At 37.0% G+C, this 23,029-nt stretch overlaps 1 protein-coding gene across 2 annotated transcripts in view; it reads right to left on the bottom strand.

Moving 5' to 3' along the window:
- RMDN1 (regulator of microtubule dynamics 1) overlaps window positions 1-23,029 on the bottom strand; it is a 37,930-nt gene that overhangs the window by 4,530 nt on the left and 10,371 nt on the right. The window contains exons 3-7 of one of the 2 annotated variants that reach the window (XM_006160745.2): window positions 16,408-16,495; window positions 13,981-14,140; window positions 9,855-9,944; window positions 4,397-4,452; window positions 2,856-2,943 (exon numbers count right to left, since the gene is read on the bottom strand). In XM_006160745.2, coding sequence (XP_006160807.1) covers window positions 2,856-2,943; window positions 4,397-4,452; window positions 9,855-9,944; window positions 13,981-14,140; window positions 16,408-16,495 — 482 coding nt within the window. The remainder of the gene's footprint in view (window positions 1-2,855; window positions 2,944-4,396; window positions 4,453-9,854; window positions 9,945-13,980; window positions 14,141-16,407; window positions 16,496-23,029) is intronic. The other variant, XM_006160746.2, reaches the window with a different exon arrangement.

Here is a 23,029-nt window from a genome sequence, read left to right as displayed (position 1 = left end):
AAGATAATAGAGGAGAAGGGATTGCTGCATACATGGCCATTCCCCCCAGAGGGTAATTTCTTGCTACCAATCTCTCTGGCAAGCACCTGCGCCTTATAGCAAAAATCTCAAAAAAAAAAAATTTACCAGAGGGTGCATGTACTCACTAGAGACACAGAGACAGAGACAGAGAAATAAAGTGAGAAGGCACCCCTTGGGGAATGATCACGTCATAGTCTCTTCTCCATTTCTACCTGTTTTCGGGATTCTGGGGACACACGCATACGTGACTGGCGTGTTTTTCAAGCCTCTGGGTCCAGAACTCAGATGGCATGGTTGACCATGTGGAATCTAGTGCCTTAATCGCTATGCCATCAGCTAGCCCAAAACTGCTGTTTTATAATGCATTATCTAATGACATTTGATTTCTTTCTTTCTTATTTTTTTTAAGAGAGATTTTTGCTATAGGGCACGTGCACTCACCAGAGAGACAGAAAGTGAGAAATCACCCCACCAGGGGAGGATGGCAATCCCTTCTCCTCCATTCTCCTCTTGGGATCTTGGGCACATGTGCACATGTGCCTGGTATGAGTTTAAGTTGCCAAGTCTTAGACTGGAACCATGGTTGACTACATTGGAGTCTAGTGACGTAACCATTACACCATCTGCTGGTTCAGACATTTGATTTCTTAGAGATACAATTAATTTGTTATAGTAGGGTTGACTGCATACATGGCCATCCCCCCTGGAGCGGGGGTGGGGGTTCTCCTCTATTCTTTTAAGATTATGGGCACTCATGCACACGCACCTGGTATGAGTTTCAAGCTGCCAGGTCTGGGACTCGAACTACAGTTGGCCATATGGGAGTCCAGCACTTTAACCACTACACCATCTGCTGGCCCTCTAGTAAATTTTTTTTAAATACAGTAGTTTAAGTGGGACCAAAATAATGAACAGTTTCAGATTCATAGTAGCATTATACATAGGAATTTTAACAATAATGGACTTTTAAAAGTTTACTAGTACAATCTGTGTATCACTGCATAAAGTCAATTTTTGATTATATCTAGTTTTTTCCTTAGAATGTATTTTTTTTAAAAAGAGATTTTTGCTATAGGATGCATGCTCTTGCTGGAGAGACAGAGAGAGACAGAAAGTGAGAAATCACCCCCCAATGGGGGATGGCCACACCGCAATCCCTTCTCCTCCTCTCTTCTCCTGGGGTCTTGGACACGCATGCACATATGTCTGGCATTAGTTTTAAATTTTAACGGGACTTGAACCACCATTGACTATGTAGGAGTTCAGTGATGTAACTATTATACCATCTGCTGGTTCCCATGCATTATTTTTTTTTAATAAATGCATTTTTTTAATGAGTATTTCCTTAATGTGTTCTAATTACACAGCTATTTTTTGTTTTGTTTTTTAAATTCCCAGAAAGCATGTGTGCTTACCAGAAAAAGACAGAGAGAAACAGTTCCTCCCAATGGGCCATAGCCATGCTGCGGTCCCTTCTCTACGTCTCCATCCCATCAGGGTTTTGGGCACTGTTTTTCAAGCCACTGGGGCCGGGATCTAAACCACAGTTTGGGTTATATGGGGTCTGGTTTTCTTTACCATTATCCTATAGGCTGGCCCCATACTTTTTTTTTTTTTTTTTTTGCTATAGGGTATGTGTGCTCACCACAGACAGAGAAACAGAGACAGAAAGTGAGAAATCACCCCCCCAGGGAGGATGGCCACGCCGCATCCCTTCTCCTCCATTTTCTTCTCGGGATCTTGGGCACGAACACACACACCCAGCATGAGCTTTAAGCAGTGGACTATGTGGGAGTCCAGGGATGTAACCATTACCCATCTGCTGGTCTCTGGTCCAATACTCTTTACATCATATTCTACATGTCAGCTTGCCAAAGGGATGAAAATAGCTCCTCATTATGATACAAGTATTGGGACAGGTCTTCTGATGGTCTGTTTCCTTACTCTGAAAATTCTGTGATAAGTAAACTCAAAATGATCCCTTTCCAACTGTATTTAACAGGAAGAGCAAAGAGCCTTGAAAATAAAAGGGGATATGAGCCCTTCACCTCCCACCCTCTTTTGTTTGTTTTGTTTCATTTTGCTTTTAATTTGCCAGAGGGTGGGTGCACTTTTGAGAGAGAGACAGGAGGTTGGGGTTTGTGGGTTTGGAGGTGAGAAAACATCCCTCCTGGGGGGGCGGTCACACTATAATTCCTTTTCCCTCTCTTACTCTTTTTGGAATTTTGGACAAGCATGCACATGTGCCTGGTATGTTTTTAAAGTCACCAGGTGTGGGACTTAAACCAAGCAGTTGGCCGTGTGGGTCCAGCTGCCACTGGTTGGCCTCCCGTTTTTCTAATAAAAGGTTATAAATATATTGGGTTGTTGAAAAATTCATGATGGATTTTGCAGAGAAAAAGATTTTTAAAAAAGTCATCACTTTTCCAACAACCCAACAGTTATTTATCAACTTTATTCAAATGTGTTTTATTTTTCTAAATGACTGTATTATTATGTAGAATGTACCTAAACCGGGCTGGGTAGTGGCTGTATTTCTTATTCTGCTTCATGACTTGTATGCTATAGATGTTAAACAAGAAATGAAAGGAGACTTTAGCCTTGTGCCATTTTAGCTTGAAGATACACCAGAATTATCAGCTACTCACCTAAATTAAAAACAAAACAAAATGCTCACCAGTTATGAATAGTATTACACCTTTGTGATAAGATAACTGAGCTGGATCATTAAGAACTTGTTCAAGTCCCTGCCTGAATTAGAGCTTCCTATGTGTGGACACTACAGACTGGTGCTCTAGTTAAGAAATTGGTGCTAACGACAGACTTCACATTACCTCCTCGTATGTGGAACTAGGAGGAGTTGCAAATAGCAGTTTAGCAATTCTTCTCTGATACCAAGGCATTTCAGCAAATGTATAGCACCTATAGGGAAATGAAGTAACATTATACATTCAAATCGAATCTTCCTTTTTTCTCTTAAGGGGAACTAAGTATCTTAATAGATATTATAAAGGGGTTCTTCTATTATAGACCTTAACAGTTGGTACTTCACTTTACGTGATATCCAGCAGGTTAATATTCACATTGACTTATCTAGGGACTGACTTACACTGGTCCACTAGTTGGGATGCACTTTGTGATTAAATATAAATAGTAAGTAATGATAATGTAATCTATCATCTCCCACTGAATGTTCATTTGGGCCATGTGTTCATGGTGGGCTATATAATTATTGGGTTGTCGGAAAAGTCATGATGCATTTTTTTTTTTACAGAAAAACACGTTGTGACTTTCCCAACAATCCAGGGTCTCCTCATCTGCTCCTTATGCCAACTGAATGAGATAGCACCATTACTTCCTATTTTTTACATAAGAAAAATTCAGACAACACCTCTGGCAGCATGCTCTGGATGCTAGTTGGGCAGGCTGAGGTCACCGGGAAGCACCTGGTTTTATTTCCAGTCTAACAGAAAAAGCCAGGTGCACTGACATGACTTTAATCCCAGCTGCTCAGGAGGCTGCAGCAGCACAACCACATCACGGTGAGACCTTGCCTAAATACCCAAGTCCCCCCAACATGCACGTGCTCTCCAGCAAGTGCACACTCCTATAGCAAAAATCTCTCTATGAAAAAAAAAAGGAAAAATACTAAAAATCAGTTTATATTGCAGCTCAGATAAATGAAGACTATTTGACACACTCTGAAAATACAAGGACCCTCTTTGAAAATACAAAAAACCTACTCTATTACAGCATGACCCTCTTATCCACTTTTTCTTTCTGTGGTTTCAGTTACCCAAATCAACCATCTCTCAAAATATTAAATGAAAAAGTCCAGAAATAATTCATACGTTTTAAAATGAGCACCATTCTGAGTAGTGTGACAGAATCTAATATGTTCTATTCTCATCGTACTAGTAATAGTCCCGTTCCCACAGTACTACTACCCAGGATGTAAGTCATCCTTTTGTCCAGTGTATCCACACTGAATATGCAGCACACCTATGAATCATTTAGCAGCCTTTCTGGTTATCAGATCCAACAAAACATAGCATAAGTTGAGACTTCTACTGGGGATCTTGTAATATATCCCCATGGATAGTAGTATGATTAAGATTAATCCAATTTAATTTAGCATGATAAATGAGAGTAGGCTTTCCAAACAAAGGGAATTCAAAGGTCTTAAACATTTTTAAGGCCTTTTTAGCCTAAGTACCTGTTTCTAAATGACCTGTTTAACATGATCACCATAAAATTTAGTATGTTCTAATATTTGAAAATATTTTATCTTATTTATATACTATAAAATATTTATATATGAACTAAGCTATATGATCACTAAATACTACTGAAATATTTAAAGAGATTTTCTTACCAGATACCCATGAGGTGAATTGAGGTAGCATCTTTAGGGTTTAGTTCAATTGCTTTCTAACAAGAAATGAGAAAAATCAATCACTTTCTAAACACTAGTAAGTGCTTTACTATGTTAGATGAGCCCATGATTTAAAAAAGTATAATAAAAATGCAACTTTGGACTTTAATTCTTTATTAACACTAGTCTTCCCCCTGAATCTTTCATTGCTTAAGTTCAGTACAATACACTATTAATGACTTGTACTAAGGCTACTATTTTTTTAGGTTCAGAAATGGACTATAGGGTCTATCAAGATAAGAAACAACAGAAAATACATAAATGAATCTAATTTTATAAACAGTAATAATCTACATTCTCAATATTTCTTCCAGATTAAGGGGAAAAATAGCAAGTCCTTTTTTGACAAATCCCAGATGAATACTTAATAAAAAGTGTTCCTTCTTAGAAGAACTAAAAGCGTATCATTTTTTTAAAGTTTTATTTGTGATAGAGAACATATCTGCATAGAGAGAGAAGGGCCTCAACAGGGTCTGTTCACTCTACAATCCCCTTCCCTCAGCTCTCCAGCTTGTCTGGGTCTTGGGTACTTGCACATGCCCAGTGCCTTTCAGGTCACCTGGCCCAAAGATGTGAAGCAGCAACCAGCCACGTGGCTTCTAACGTGTAGTTCAGAACACGACAGACTGAGCCTCAGAGAAAGGGCCAAGGTAACGTTAACTTTAGTAAGTCTCTTTCTGTATACAGATTTTGTTCAACTACCCCATTTGTATTTACCAAAGGAAAAATAACTATTTTTATAGAATTGATAGACTAATTATGTACAGTGTAAAATATGTTGATAAAATGTCTGTAATTACCACTTACTTTGTAAATTAGTGTAAAATATAAACTACAGGTAACTATCTTTAAGACATTACTCCTTTTATCCATTATTTTGTTGAAAACTACTATGGAAATCTCACAGATGTTGATCCTATTAAAAATAAAAACCTTCTCTTAAAAATTAAGACTTCTTTGCTTTGCTTTTCTGTGGACACACATTTTCACTTTGGTAATATGTGAGATATAATTCTCATATATTTATAATGGTAAAAAGCAGGGTCTCTGAACCAAAACTTAAGGTTCAAATCACACCTCAATGGTCTTATACTATGTTGACACTGGCACTCTATATTCTTGCCACAGCTGAGTTATTTCTTTTATGAAATGGAGAAAATATGCCCATCACATAGGATTGTGGTTAAATTAAATGAGCAAGTAAGACAAGGTGCTTAATATAGTGATATCTTCTATACTGCTATTACTCTTTTCACTTTTTATAAAACAATACCAGGCACTTATTACTGAAACTGATTGTTAGTAGTGTTTATAACACATGTAATAATAGCTAAATAAAGCTAACCAAATATGACTTGGCAGAAGTCTTGTGCTAATAATACAGGTCAGAGGGGCCAGCAGGTGGAGTGGTGGTTCAGGATGGTGGACTCCCACATGGCCGACCACAATTCGAGTCCTGGACCTTGTGGCTTACTTTCTCACTTTCTCCCTCTCTCTCTCTCACTATCCCTCTCTGGTCAAATTAAAATCAATAAATAAAGATAAATAAAATAATTCTTTAGAATAAAATACAGGTTAGAATCAGCACTAACCTAATTTTTACTTCTCCTTCAATATACAGTCGACTCTCCATATCTGTAGGTTCCATATCCACGAATTCAACTAACTGCAGATCAAAAATATTTGGGGGAAACAAATTGGTTGCATCTGTACTGTGTAGGTACAGACTTTTTTTCTTGTCATTTCCTAAACAATACAGTATAATACCTATTTACATTATATTTACATTGTATTAGGTATTATAAATAATCTAGAGATTATTTAAAGTATATGGGAGGAAGTATGTAGGTGATATGCAAATACTCTTAACATTTTATATAAGGGACCTGAGCATCCTTGGATTTTGGTATCTGAGAAGGGTCTTGCAAATAATCACCCACAGATACTGAGGGACAACTATAGTAATATGACTAATAGAAAAATTTATTATAGGGGCAAGCAGGTGATATGGAGGTTAAGTCCCACATGGCTAACTCTGTGGTCTGAGTCTAGGACATGCAGCTTGAAAAATCATGCCAGGCACATGTGCATACATGCCCAAGATCCCAAGAGCAGAACTAACGAGAAGGGACTACGGTGTGGCTATTCCTCCTGGTAGTTGATTTCTCATTTTCTCTTTGTCTGGTAAGTGTATGGGCCCTACAACAAAAACTAACAAAAAAAGAAAATTATACTTTAAACCATTTCTACAAAATTTACTCTAAATAGCCTGTCCAAATTGGAAGTTCTGGTAGAAAATTAAGCACACAAAAAATTGTTTCTCATGGTAAGGAGATATCAACAGTACCACTCTAGGGGCATGGGAGAGAATTTAATTCACATACAACGGATACCCTGAGGAATTAATTTTCTTATAGAAGAATCAAGTCCTTTCTTTTTATAATCTTTCCCACCATTAATCTATCTTTCAAAAACTATTTAAAGATTCCTTATGGCTTTAAATGTGATAATGGAATTCAAAAGAGAAATAGTAAAAATGTCTTTAGTATATGAATACTAACTATTATCACTTTTAGTATGTTTACTTATATACATTTAAAAGCCTATATAAAATATTTTTAGGGACTAGCAGACGGCATAGTGGTTACCGTCACTGACTCCCACATAGTTGAACATGGTTTGAATCCTGGACCTGGAGGCTTGAAACTCACAACAGGCACATGTGTATGAGTACCCCAAATACCAAAAAGAAAATGGAAGAGAAGGGATTGTGGTGTGGCCATGCCCCCAGGGAGTGATTTCTCTCTGTCTGTCTGTTTCTCTCTTGTCTCTCTGGCAAGCACATGTTCCCTATAGTAAAAATCTCTCTTAATAAAAAGTTTTTAGTAATCTATTGCCTTCACTGTTTAATAAAAAGTACATGTTATTGGGTCATCAGAAAAGTCATGATGCATTTCTGCACAGAAAAAAATATATCATGATTTTTCTGACAAATATATCTAATAATATCTACAATGTTTTACTATTCATATTGGCAGTTATGTCATATTTTCCTAAATCCTAAGGTACAAATTAGGTGATTGATCTAATGCCACTGAGCAAATTACTATATTTCACTGAAGGTGAAATAAAGTAATTATTAATAAAGGTGCCAAAAATGGTATGACACACCATAATGTTTTAAACCATTCATAAGTAAAAATACCAATTACATTGTAAGGTATTTTTGATTGTATAATGCAATCTGGTTTCAAAGATCTTAAAATGTAAAAGATGTAAATAATTAAATTATAAAATGTAAATTATTGGGCTGGGAACCAGCAGTTAGTGTAATGGCTATGTCGCTGGACTCCCACGTAGTCGACCGCGGTTCGCGTCCCGGATCCAGTGTCTTAAAACTCCTGCCAGGCGCATGGTGCTTGCCTAAGATCCCGAGAGGAGAATGGAGGAGAAGGGATTGCGGCGTGACCATCCCCCCTGGGGGGTGATTTCTCGCTTTCTATCTCTCTGTCTCTCTCTGTCTGGCGAGTACATGCGCCCTTATAGCAAAAACCTCTAAAAAAATTATTTTTAGAAAATAAATTATTAAATAAATCTATCACTATAGATGTCTAAATAAAAAACTAGGTCTCCTAATTGTCAGTCCGATGATTTTTCTCACAAGTCACTATATGCAACAACTGGGCTATAAACATAAAACATCTGTAACCATAAAATATCTGAAAAGCTATTAAATAGAACATCCAGCACTCTTCCTTGTGAATGTTTCCATCACATTTTCTTCCTTTGTTATTTTGTTTTTAAGTTTTGCTATAGGGCATGTGTGCTCTCCAGAGAAAGAGAAAGAGAGAAAGTGAGAAGTCACCCCGACAGGGGGGATGGCCACAACACAATCCCTCCTCTTCCAGTCTTCTTGAGATTTTGGGCACACATGCCAGCACATGCACCTGGCATGATTTTCAAGAGACTGGGTCCAGGCCTCGAGCCTTGTAACTGGCCATGTGGGACTCAGGCCCCTAACCTCCATGCCACTTGCTGGGCCCATATTTTTTTATATAGTCTACAATATTAAAAGATAAATAAATATGCTGGTTTTTCTTCATTTCCAGAGGGCATGTGTACTTACCAGAGACAGTCAAACAGAGCGAGAGAGAGAGAGGAGTGGAGGGAGGGAAGGAGAAAACATGACAGAGGGGGAAAAAAATACTCTCAATGTGGCATGATTACACCACACAATCCCTTCCCCTGTATTTCTTCATCTTGTCAGGATTTTAGGTATGCATGCTTACGCACCTGGTGTTTTTCAAGCTGCTGGAGCCTATATTCAAATCATCATTGGCCATGTAGAATTTGGCTCCTTTAAACATGAACCTATGGGCCGAGCTTTCCACTCCATTTTTTATGAGTAAAATAATACAGAGTATGCATGTCATAAAATATACAAACTCCTACAGGATTTTTAGCACCTAAGGAAGAGTTTACTACCAAAAGGAAAATTAACTTTAGGGGAAATAATGAAACAAACACACACACACAGAACACATAAAGAGATCATTCTATTAAATACAATTATTACTGCTGATAGTGGTATGACAGTTGTTTTAGACTATGACATTGGACTATACTTTCTAGTATTTGGGGCTTTCTGTGATTAGTCCCTTCTCTACTCCTACCTGTGTGGACCTACTCATGTAGTTATATAGGCTATTACCAAATAGGATGTAAGCAGAAGCTTTATAAACATTCGGACATTTTATTATTTCCCTTGAAAAGCTCACACTTGGATGCCAAGTACCATGCTGTGAAGAAGCTTGGGCTAAAGCATTAGATATTAAAAAGACAATGTTTGAGACTCTCATAGATGAGAGGCCATTGAGATGTTCAAGTCCCAGCTGAGGGTCCATGTGAATGATCTCAGCTATATCAAGCAAAGCTGAAGCACCACTAAACTCAATTAAATCACGAAATTTCAAGAAATAAAACCTATCTGTTGGTGCAATGGCTATGTTGCTGGATTCCCATGTAGTTGACTGTGGTTCGAGTCCCAGACCCGGTGGCTTAAACTCATGCCGAGCACGTGTGTGTGCATGCCCAAGATCCCAAGAGAAGAATGGAGAGGAAGGGATTGCGGCGTGGCCATTCCCCCCCAGAGGGTGATGGGTGGAGTGATTTCTTGCATTCTGTCTGTCTCTCTCTCTCTTTCTGGCGAGCGCCCCTGCTGTATAGCAAAAACTTCTCAAAACAAACAAACAAACAAACAACAACAAAAAACTGTCTGTTATTGCTCTAAGTCAGTAGGTTATAGGGTTTGCTATATAGCAACAGAAAACTGAAGTAGGAATCTATTCAGAAATATATTGACTTTATAAATTCATAAACTTTAATAATTCATTAGTACCTCAAAATGCTCCTTGATAATGTAGGCATTTGCAATCTTAACCTTGATGCCTTCATAATCTCCAACATCACTAATGCAGATTGCATACCACTGAAAATAGAAAAAGAGGTAGAAAGGAATAATACTCTTAATATTCCATTTAACACAGGGTAAAACTGTGTATTTATTCCTTCACTGGCATTTGGATTAAAAAAAGTTACTGGGCATAAAAACTGTAGTAAGACCCTCAGTAAAATCGGCACAGAATGTTTATTTCTCAGCATAATAAAAGTCATCTATGAAAAACCTACGGCTAACATTATACTGAATGGGGAAAAGCTGAAAGCTATTCCACTAAAAAGTGGTACAAGACAAGGCTGCCCACTTTCTCCACTCCTATTCACTATAGCACTGAATGTCCTAGCCAACGGGATCAGACAAGAGAAAGAAATAAAAGGCATTTCAATAGGTAAAGAAGAGTTGAAATTATCTTTGTTTGCAGATAACATAATTGTATACATAGAAGATCCAATAGTATCTACGAAAAAAATTCTCGAAGTAATAAATGCATACAGCAAAGTGGCAGGATCCAAAATTAATTTATAAAAATCTATAGGATTTCTATATAAAAACAAGCAGACAGAGACAGAACTGAAGAAAGTAATCCCATTTACCATAGCCACAAAAAGTATAAGATACCTAAGAATAAAACTAACCAAGGAAGTCAAAGACCTCTATAAGGAAAACTATGAAAATCTTAAGAAAGAAATAGAAAATGACACAAAAAAGTGGGAGAACACCCCATGTTCCCAGATTGGCAGAATTAATATAATTAAAATGGCAATCCTACCCAAATCAATCTACATTTATTTATTTATTTATTTAATTTTTTTGAGAGGTTTTTATTATTGGATGCATGTACTTGCCAGAAAGACACAGAGAGAGAAAGAGACAGAAAGTGAGAAATCACCCCCCAGGAAGGATGGCCACACCACAATCCCTTCTCCTCTTGGGATCTTGGGCATGCACGTACACACACCCGTTGTTAGTTTAAGCCACCAGGTCCGGGACTTGAACTGCAGTCAACTACATGAGAGTCCAGCGACATAGCTGTTACGCCAACTGCTGGTCCTTAATCTACATATTTAATGCAATCCCTATAAAATTACAAGAGACATTCTTCAGAAAAGAAAATCACAGAATTTGTCTGGAACCATAAAAGACCCCATATTGCCAAAGCAATCCTACACGAAAAGAGTGGAGTGAGTGTCATCTCACTTCCTGATCCCAAAATATATTACAAAGCTGTGATAGTCAAAACAGCATGATATTGGCACAAAAACAGACATGAGGACCAATGGAACAGAGTAGAGACCCCAGAAATAAACCTTCAAACATACAGCAAACTGATCTTTGACAAAGTGTACCAGACTAGTGGAAAAAAGGAAAATCTCTCTAGCAAATGGTGCTGGAAAAACTGGGTATCCCCCTGCAGAAAGATGAATCTGAACCCCTATCTGTCACCATTAAAAAAACCAACTCAAAGTGGATCAAAGATATGAACCTAAGACCACAAACTATAAAACTACTGGTGGAAAACACTGGGGAAACTCTGGCAGACACTGGGGTAAAAAAAAGACTTCTTAAGCAAAATCCCCAAAATACAAGCAGCAATCCCCCAAATAGACAGGTGGGACTACATCAGATTAAGAAGTTTCTGCACAGCAGAGGACACAGTAATTAGTGTGATTCAACAACCCTTGGAATGGGAGAAAATTTTTGTAAACTGTGCTTCAGATAAGAGACTGATAATCAGAATACACAGGGAACTCATCCATCAGATGACTAGATATCACCACAGGACCACAAGAAATATGGGAAATCAAGAAAATACCTCTCCTCCAAGGGAAAAGAATAACTTCTCTTCATCCACAGACAGTTCAATGGAAATCATGGAAATGTCTGATAAAAAATTTAGAATATTCATAATGACAAAGCTAACAGATGGAAGAGAAGAGAGACAATGAATTGCAGAAGAGGGAGAAGAAAGAAGCTGACAAGTTTCATGAGGTGAGGAAATTCTTGCAAGATCTAAAAGGAATTATGTACTTTAAAAAAGAATCAAATGGACCTGTTAGAAATGAAGGCTATAATACGGGAAGTCAAAATATCCCTTGAAAGTATTAAAAGGAGACTAGATCATACAGAAAATCAAATCTTAGACATAGAAGAGAAAATGGCTGGCCTAGAAAAATCCATCACAAAGACTGAGAAAATTGCCCCAAAAATGAGAATAATAAATGAGAAATACTAGATATCATCCGGATAATGGGCATCCCAGAAGGAGAAGAGATGCATAAGGCATTGACAATCCATTCCATGAAATCCTGAAAGAAAACTTTCTAAACCTAGAGAGGCATTCAAAGATCCAGTCCCAAGAAATACAAAGGACCCCCCCAATAGAATCAACCCAAGAAGATCTTTTCCAAGACACATTATAGCCAGACTGACCAAAACCACAGACAAAGACAAGATACTAAGCTTGGCAAGAGAAAAATGGCAAGTTACCTACAAAGAATATCCCATCAGGATAACAGCAAACCTCTCATCAGAAAAAACACGAGTGAGGAGAGAATAGAAAAATATATTCAAAGTGTTAAGGGAAAAGTAATTTCAACCAAGAATACTGTATCCGGCAAGATTATCCTTCGTATGAGAAGAAAAGACAAGAACATTCTCAAATAAACAAAACCTGAAAGAATTTACCAACACCAGATCAGATCTCCAAGAAGTTCTCAAGGGAGTGCTATACCAGGAAAATTAAACATAGACACACAGGAATAAGAGTTCAAAAACTAAGAAAATGGCCAACTTAATCATAGGGACAAGTCTGGGGTTGAATATTATATCCCAGAACTTAACCAGGAAGATGGAACCACAACAGAAGACAGATTAAGTACATGAGACAAAACTGGTGAAATAGCATTTTATGACTTCTGACTAAAACATTGCTGATTTTCTTCCAGGCTTTGTTTTCCAGTTTTAAGGATTTTTGTCCTATCTTGAGCTGTCGATGGATTCATGTACCTACCATTTGAACAAAATCCTAATCTGTTCCTGGCTTTAAGTTTTAAGCAAAGTTACTTAGCATTTCTTCAATTTATTAAAGTTAAAACTGCTTTTCTTGAAATTACCAGCTGAACTTGCTATTGAAAGTAGTTAGATTATGTAAGAAATTGTGTGAACAATAAAATGTGGGGCAAAAGGAATGGAAAACAACTGTAGACACCAGAGGTAGTGTGGGAGGAGGATGTGAAAGGGCAGAGGGTCAGAAATAGGAGTAATATATATATATATATATATGGAACTAGAAATGGAAAATTATTGACGATAACATGCATGATTAAGCCACTATGCAGTATATTCTGGATGGGAAATAACATTTTGTATACTGTGATGATGCTGAGGGAATGAATGTAAATTAATTCATTAAAAAAGAAAGTTTTGGGACCAGCAATTAGCGTAATGGCTATGTCACTGGACTCCCATGTAGTCGACCACGGCTTGATTCCTAGATCTGGTGGCTTAAATTCATGCTGGGCGCATGTGCATGCATGCCCAAGATCCCGAAAGGAGAATGATGAAGGGGTAGATTTCTTGCTTTCTGTCTTTCTGTCTCTCTGTCTCTCTCTGTCTTTCTGGCGAGTGCATGCGCCCTATAGCAAAAACCTCTCCAAATAAATAAATAAATAAATAAAGTTTCACAAAAAAAAAAAAAAAAAAAGCTCATGGAAACATGTGTAATGGGAAGATTATGTATGAATTTCAAAAAGTTTTTGTACCAAAATAAATTCATACTTTAATTGTAAAAAAAAAGAGAAAAAAGCATTAATCTCTGATCTAAAAGTTCATGTAATATGAATTATTTTGTCAAAAATATCAAGTTTTAAAAATATATGATTTACTAAAAGTGCCAAAATAAAGAATGATTTATGCTGCAGTGGAAAATATATATATATAAATGTATTTTGTATTTCTTTAAAAAAAGAGTAATTTTCTTTCCTATGTAAATTAGGGATAATACATATGCATAGACTAATGCACCTCTCAGTACTTGATAACAGCTTAATTACTTTACACAACTCACCTTATGAGCAGCAAAACTTGATTCATTTTTTTCTAGTGCTCTTTTTGCATACTCTAGGGCTTCATACACCAATAGCTTTTTTTCTTCTTCTGAGGTATAGCTAAGCTGTGCTATATCACGTGATGCCCGTGCCAAACGCCACAGTACTTCTGCATCTTCACTGATATGATAACAAAATCGAAGACATTTTAACTCACATTTTAAAGTCATTAAAAGTAACATCACAAATGATTGTATTATGTTCTTTCAGCTTAGCATGTAACAAGCAACATCTCAAAAGTCATCATGCTAAATGTATTATTTTACTTCATTTAAAACCTTTATTTGGTAAAATTTCTTATAAAACATTCAACATTATTCATAAATATTAACTTATCTATGTTATTTAAAATAATAACTTCTGGGATAAGCAGATGGTGTAATGGTTACATTGCTAGACTCCCATGTAGTTGATCACAGTTCAAGTCCCAGATCACGTAGCTTGAAACTCATCCTGGGTGCATGCCCAGAATCACAAGAGGAGAATGGAGGAGAAGGGACCTCGGACTGGCCATGCCCCCAAGGGGTGATTTTTCACTTTTTGTCTGTCTCTCCAGCAAGTGCATATGTCCTATAGCAAAAAATCTCTCTTAAAAAAATAAAATAAAAAATAATAACTTCTCTAAAAGATATTTTTCATTGTGAATTCTCTAAATCTTTGCCCTATAAAACTTAACAACTTGATGATTGACCTCACTGGCACTATGCTTCAGAAAACTTACTTAGTGAGGGTCAGCAGGTAGTGTTGTTAAGGCTCTGGATTCCCACATGGCTGACCATGGTTCGAGTCCCAGATCTGATAGTTTGAAACTTATGCCAGGTGCTTGTGCATGTGTGCCCAAAATCCCAGTAGGGGAATGGAGAAGACATTGCAACATGGCCAACCCTTCTGGGGAAGGGGGTTATTTTTCACTTTCCCTCTCTCAGTCTCTTTGGTGAGTGCATGTGCCCTAAGAATCTTAAAAAAAAAAAAAAAAAAAGAAATTAAACTTACTTGTTCAAACAGTACCATGAAATATATAAACTTTATATAACCAGGGTCATATGCTAAAAAAAAAAAATACAAACTGGTGAATCCCTAGCCCCAAATCTGACACAATATAAGTATGAACTGATAATAAATATTTATTAATAAATGAATAACTGAATATAATTCATCTCAAAGTAAATCCTATATTTAAATGCTAGGCCATAATACCTGGCTTATTTCAAGTAAGGGTATGAGACTCGGAGAACTGGCATATAATTATATAAAATAAGAAATGGTTAAAATATGAATAACCATAATTAGGATTTAGAAATGTTTTTTAAAAACATATACTCCTTTTTAGTAAATGTATTTAGACTTATTTTATTTTTAATATTTTTTAGAATTATTTTATTTAACGTTTATTTATTTTTATTTGTCCAGAGAGGGACAGAGAAAGAGAGAAAGAAAGCAAGTCACCAGGTCTAGAATTCAAACCATGGTCATCCATGTGGGAGTCCAGCACCCTTAACCACCATGTTACCTGCCAGCCCTCAAAACCTACTTCATTATTTTTTTAACTAAAATTCGTATACACATAAAATTTTTAAAGTAAGCAGACTATGGAGGAAGTACCTTACAACTGTCTTTTCCAGTTATCAATGAAATAGGTCTATCATAAAATGCTAAAGCAGCCGCCTCAAGTTATGGAGAGGAGAAGAGAGAAGGAAGTAGTGATCCTGTCAATATTTAGGAGTCAAACTGGAATGTTTTGGGAGAAAAAACTGGTTTGGGGAATATAAAAAAGGTAGATGAAAATGACTAAGCTTTTTTTTTTTTTTAATTTAGGAGATGACACTGAGTGATGTGAAAATGTAATCAAGCCTATTTGACTTACTTGATAAGAATGAATTACTTCCAAAAAAAGGGTTTGTGTTGATATTTTAGACTAAATAGAAAAAGGTATTTTTGGTTTTTCTGAAAGGCTGTGCTACTAAAATGATATCATTCAGTTAGCATTCTGTGGTGGCATACAATCTTCCTGAATCTCAGTGAATTCATTTAAATCTTATGCCAATAAGGAGTAACATTAAAAGAAAGGGAATGAGAAGTATGCGATATAGATAGATGACATAAACACATTATTTAATGACTTTTTGGTATGATCCCAAGCAAAATGGCAAAAATATTGCAATATTCCACTAGAGTAAGTAGAATTTCTAAATCAATGAGGTACCTGTAGCACTTGAGTCATTTAACATAAGAAATAACATACTATAAATTAAACTCTAATAAATATTATTTTCAAATAAAAACGATTGCCTTTTACAAAAATTTTAAGCATTAAGGGTCATTTTAATTGCTTAACATAAAAACATGGAGGAAACAACAAACCAAAGCCTCTCATTCATAGTGCCTACCTTTCCTTGTATTGAGTTAGCAACTGATAAAGTTTTTCCGTTTCTCCACTTTCATACAGGTAGTCTGCTTGTTCAAGGATTTCTTCAACTTCAAAGATTATTAAAAAAAATAATAATAAGTAAAAAATCTAAGTCAGATGACCACAATTCTAAGAAGTATAAACATGTTTTATATACAAGCAAATTAAGTCACATATAGAAGTTACCTATAAGGAAAGATAAGAAACTGAAAAATCTGCATGGAAGTATAATAAGAAATAAGTATGAAGCTATGCTAACTAATGATTTATTAAAACCAGGAAAAAATAAAATTAGAAACTATATTCTGAAACTGACGTTATATAAAGTATATGACACATACTTTAAAAAAAGATTTAATTATAGTATGCTGAGATATGGGACTGCATTCTCATACAGGCACTATGGTAGGAACATGTAGACCATTCCACATATCTACAAATCAGTTTTTTAAACTTGACATTCTACACTTTCCTGAAAATATTTTAAAATAAGCTATGTTACTTAACCCGCAACTTGAAAAACAAGCCAGGCACATGTGCATGCGTGCTTAAAGACCGGAGAAGAGAATGGAGAAGAAGAGACTGAAATGTGGCCATCCCTCATGAGGTGCCTTCTCATTTTCCCTCTCTCTCCATCTCTCTTTGGTAAGTACATGCAACCTATTACAAATGGTAAAAAAAAAAAAAGAAAAGAAAAGAAAAGAAAAAACAGCTGAAGTGATATATGAAGAGACTTTATTTAAACTGGGCATTGTAATTAACTTATTTTTAAGCATTTTATAAGTAAACATTCATATACACAAAAGACTACTATGAATATACTGGCATATCTTTCTTCAGAGGGCTTTAAATATTGCCTATTTTAAAGACATGATGAAAAAGGTTCTTACTTGAGTGTTTCAGTTACTGCTAACAATGGGTATTTAGTACCACCTTGTGGTAAATACAGATATTACCATTTTAAAATATCAGTTCTATAATCCCATCCAACTAAAATGTCGATTATATATATGTTCTTTAAGTGTAATTTTCACAAAGTCCTACTTCAGAATATGATTTAGTTTCAGTAAATGAAGTAAAAAACATTTAATTAGCTTCGATGAGCAGGAAGCAGATCTAAGGAGAATTAAGCAAAAAGTTTTCATGAGTGGAATTATTATTGAAAGAATATTTCCCTAAAAAAATAACAAATAAATAGAAGAGAGGTATATACAATGAAGTAAAATTTGTACAACTAATAAAGTCGTCCTTATATAGAAACATGTGGATCAACTTCCAAGTTATAAAAACTGTTTCTAGGGACTAGCAGTTGGCATAATGGCTATGTTGCTGGACTCCCATGTAGTCGACTGCAGTTTGAGTCTCGGACCCACTGTTTTAAACTCACGCTGGGCACATGTGCGTGCATGCCCAAGATCCTGAGAGGAGAATGGAGGAGAGGTGTTGCAGCGTGGCCATCCCTCCTAGGGGGTGATTTCTCGCTTTCTGTCTCTCTGTCTCTGTCCCTCTGGCGAGTGCACGCACCCTATAGCAAAAACCTCTGAAAAAAAAAATTGTTTCTATATTCTATCAATTTTTTTTCAGACTATGGCCTATAGTCTCATAAAGTTTATAAACATGCCAACAAAATTAGAGTGAAGTTTGTGTGTGTGTGTGTGTGTGTGTGTGTGTTTATGAAAACAAAGCAGCAGTCATATGGAAAACAGTAAAGAGGTTTCTGAGAAACTAAAAATAGAAATGTCACATGATTCAGCAGTCACACTTCTGGGTATATATGCAAAGGAATTAAAATTAGTATGTTTGGATACCTGGTGGTATGGGGTTAAGGGACTAGTTCCCCCAGAGCTGACTGCTTGGCTTAAGTCCCAAGCTTGAAAATCATGCTGGGCATGTTTCTGTGTGTGCTCAAAATCCCAAGAGGAGAGAAGAGACTGCAGTATGGCCAGACCCTCAAGGGGGTGATTTTTCACTTCCTCTTTCTGTCTCTCTTTGACAAGTTTACACACTCTTTAGCAAAAAACTATAAACAAAAAGAAAAACAAAAAAAACACGGTATCAAAGAGATACCTGCACTTCCATGTTCACTGAAACACTATGCACAGTAGCCAACATATGGAATGAACCTAAGTATCTATCAACAGATGAATAGATAAAGAATATGTGTTATATCGGGACAAGCAAATGGCATAGCAATTATGTTGCTGGACTCCTTCATGATCAACCCTGGTTGGAGTCCTGGATTTTCAAGTCCTAGTGGCTTGAAAATCACACTGGGCACATGTGAGTTCATGCCCAAGATCCCAGGAGGAGAATGGAAGAGAAGGGACTGCAGCATGGCCAACCACCCTAGGGTGATTTCTCACTTTCCCTCTCACTGTCTCTGTCTCTCTTTCTCTCCAGCAAGCACATGCACCCTAAGACAAAAACCTCTAAAAAAAAAAGTTAAATGTGTTATATATACAATGGAATACTATTTAACCTAAAAAGAAAAGGAAATTTGTCATTTGTGATGGTGATGAGCCTGAAGGACATGTTGAGTGAAATATGCCAGATGCAGAAAGACAAATATCAGGAGCCCAATTATATATAGAAATTTAAAAAGTCAGACTAATAGAGGTAAAGAGTAGAATAGTGGTTACCAAAGGGTGGGGTGGGGTGGTGAAGGAAATGAGGTGTTGGTCAAAGGATACAAAGTTTCAGTTAAACAGGAGAAATAAATGTTTGACATAATTGCACAGCATTGTGACTGCAGTTACTAATGATGTGTATTTCACAGCTTCTAAGTCAGTAAATTTTATGTCCTACAAAAATAAATGAGGGGAAAAAACACGGTCAGTAATACCAAAAAAATAAATAAATAAATAAATAAAATAAATAAATGAGGGGATGGGTACATTAATTATCTTGATTCAATCACTCCCCATATATCAAAACATCACTTTATACCCTGTAAGTATATATAATTATTGTCACTGAAAAATCTTTAAAATAGGCCAGCCAATAAGCCACATGGCAAGATTTGGGATTTGCATCTTGAGATGTCATTGTATATACCAAGTACACGCAAGCATGCCCATGATCATAGCTAGCTGGGGCTGAAGCTGGATAAGAGTATGAGGACTCTGTTGTGAGTACCTGTGTTTTCCCTTTTGTCTTTCTGTCCCAAGGAATCAATAAAGTTAAAATAATACTCTTTTAAACAATAACAACAAAAAAAGTTTTTAAAGAGGGAATGTGGGGGGAGGGGGCAGTAGGTAGTGTGGAGGTTAAGGCAGCTGGATCTCACATAGCCAATGACAAGGTTCAAGTCTACACCTGGTAGCTTGAAAACACACCATGTGCATGTGCATGTGCATGTGCATGCAAGCCCAAAATCTCAAGAGGAGGATAGAGGAGAAGGGACTGTGGCGTGGCTATCGTTCCTGGGCGGTGATCCCATGTAGTCGACTGCAGTTTGAGTCTCGGACCCACTGTTTTAAACTCACGCTGGGCACATGTGCGTGCATGCCCAAGATCCTGAGAGGAGAATGGAGGAGAGGTGTTGCAGCGTGGCCATCCCTCCTAGGGGGTGATTTCTCGCTTTCTGTCTCTCTGTCTCTGTCCCTCTGGCGAGTGCACGCACCCTATAGCAAAAACCTCTGAAAAAAAAAATTGTTTCTATATTCTATCAATTTTTTTTCAGACTATGGCCTATAGTCTCATAAAGTTTATAAACATGCCAACAAAATTAGAGTGAAGTTTGTGTGTGTGTGTGTGTGTGTGTGTGTGTTTATGAAAACAAAGCAGCAGTCATATGGAAAACAGTAAAGAGGTTTCTGAGAAACTAAAAATAGAAATGTCACATGATTCAGCAGTCACACTTCTGGGTATATATGCAAAGGAATTAAAATTAGTATGTTTGGATACCTGGTGGTATGGGGTTAAGGGACTAGTTCCCCCAGAGCTGACTGCTTGGCTTAAGTCCCAAGCTTGAAAATCATGCTGGGCATGTTTCTGTGTGTGCTCAAAATCCCAAGAGGAGAGAAGAGACTGCAGTATGGCCAGACCCTCAAGGGGGTGATTTTTCACTTCCTCTTTCTGTCTCTCTTTGACAAGTTTACACACTCTTTAGCAAAAAACTATAAACAAAAAGAAAAACAAAAAAAACACGGTATCAAAGAGATACCTGCACTTCCATGTTCACTGAAACACTATGCACAGTAGCCAACATATGGAATGAACCTAAGTATCTATCAACAGATGAATAGATAAAGAATATGTGTTATATCGGGACAAGCAAATGGCATAGCAATTATGTTGCTGGACTCCTTCATGATCAACCCTGGTTGGAGTCCTGGATTTTCAAGTCCTAGTGGCTTGAAAATCACACTGGGCACATGTGAGTTCATGCCCAAGATCCCAGGAGGAGAATGGAAGAGAAGGGACTGCAGCATGGCCAACCACCCTAGGGTGATTTCTCACTTTCCCTCTCACTGTCTCTGTCTCTCTTTCTCTCCAGCAAGCACATGCACCCTAAGACAAAAACCTCTAAAAAAAAAAGTTAAATGTGTTATATATACAATGGAATACTATTTAACCTAAAAAGAAAAGGAAATTTGTCATTTGTGATGGTGATGAGCCTGAAGGACATGTTGAGTGAAATATGCCAGATGCAGAAAGACAAATATCAGGAGCCCAATTATATATAGAAATTTAAAAAGTCAGACTAATAGAGGTAAAGAGTAGAATAGTGGTTACCAAAGGGTGGGGTGGGGTGGTGAAGGAAATGAGGTGTTGGTCAAAGGATACAAAGTTTCAGTTAAACAGGAGAAATAAATGTTTGACATAATTGCACAGCATTGTGACTGCAGTTACTAATGATGTGTATTTCACAGCTTCTAAGTCAGTAAATTTTATGTCCTACAAAAATAAATGAGGGGAAAAAACACGGTCAGTAATACCAAAAAAATAAATAAATAAATAAATAAAATAAATAAATGAGGGGATGGGTACATTAATTATCTTGATTCAATCACTCCCCATATATCAAAACATCACTTTATACCCTGTAAGTATATATAATTATTGTCACTGAAAAATCTTTAAAATAGGCCAGCCAATAAGCCACATGGCAAGATTTGGGATTTGCATCTTGAGATGTCATTGTATATACCAAGTACACGCAAGCATGCCCATGATCATAGCTAGCTGGGGCTGAAGCTGGATAAGAGTATGAGGACTCTGTTGTGAGTACCTGTGTTTTCCCTTTTGTCTTTCTGTCCCAAGGAATCAATAAAGTTAAAATAATACTCTTTTAAACAATAACAACAAAAAAAGTTTTTAAAGAGGGAATGTGGGGGGAGGGGGCAGTAGGTAGTGTGGAGGTTAAGGCAGCTGGATCTCACATAGCCAATGACAAGGTTCAAGTCTACACCTGGTAGCTTGAAAACACACCATGTGCATGTGCATGTGCATGTGCATGCAAGCCCAAAATCTCAAGAGGAGGATAGAGGAGAAGGGACTGTGGCGTGGCTATCGTTCCTGGGCGGTGATTGCTCACTATCCCTCTCTCTGTGTCTCTAGCGAGTGTACACACCCTATAGGAGAAAAAAAAAAAAGAGGCAATGTGGCAGCAAAAAAGTGTACATATGTGTGGGACCAGTAGTTAGCATAATGGCTACGTCACCAGACTCCCATGTAGTCGACTGTGGTTCGATTCCTGAACCTGGTGACCTAGTGGCCTAGTGGCTTAAACTCACTCCGGGTGCATGTGCATGCATGCCCAAGATCCTGAGAGAAGAATGGAGGAGAAGGGATTGTAGTGTGGCCATCCCCTTGGGGGGTGATTTCTCGCTTTGTGTCTCTCTCTCTTTCTGGTGAGTGTATGCGCCGTATAGCAAAAACCTCTCCAAGAAAAAGTGTACATATGTGTGGGTGTATATATATATAAAAATATATATGCATGTATATATGTGTGTGAAACATGTGCGCATATATATACACATACACGCATGTATATATATACACACACACATAATAAAAAAATAAACAAATGAACCAAAATACAGAAAAACCAAGGCAGGCTAAATAAATACTCACAATGTATTCTTTGTACTACTTTGTCAGTATTCCAAATATGCTTCAAAATACAGAAAGGGGCTTGTTCTACTTAGCACAGCAAGTAAGCAGTACACAGAGGAAGCTGGATCCTACAAGGCCAACTGGGGTTTGAATCCTGACCCCAACATACCAGGGGTACACATGCATGCCCAGGATCCTGACAGGATAGAGAATCGGAAGAAGAATTACATCATGACCAGGCCTAGGGTAGTGTTTGCTCTCTTTCTCTCTGTATCTCTCATGAATGTACATATACACTATGGCATTAAAAATGTACAAAAATTTCTAAAATATAAGGCAGTTATACTTTGGAATATTAAAATGTTAAATTCTTCCAAGGTCAAGGCAAGGTTTAGTGAGGATTAGAACTAACATTTAGAATTATTTTCGTGTGTACATTCTTTGATTTTTGCTGTGGAGGAAGTCAACTCTTTTAAATAGCACATAAATGAATATAAGTCAGAAGAAAAGAATTAGCATGTACTGGATGGAAAAAATCCGAA

The sequence above is a fragment of the Tupaia chinensis genome, unplaced genomic scaffold (assembly GCF_000334495.1).
Source record: "Tupaia chinensis unplaced genomic scaffold, TupChi_1.0 Scaffold000707_1, whole genome shotgun sequence".
NCBI classification, from domain to species: Eukaryota; Metazoa; Chordata; class Mammalia; order Scandentia; family Tupaiidae; genus Tupaia; species Tupaia belangeri.
Note: the sequence above shows the minus strand (reverse complement) of the source record. Positions and strands in the feature narration are given on the sequence as shown.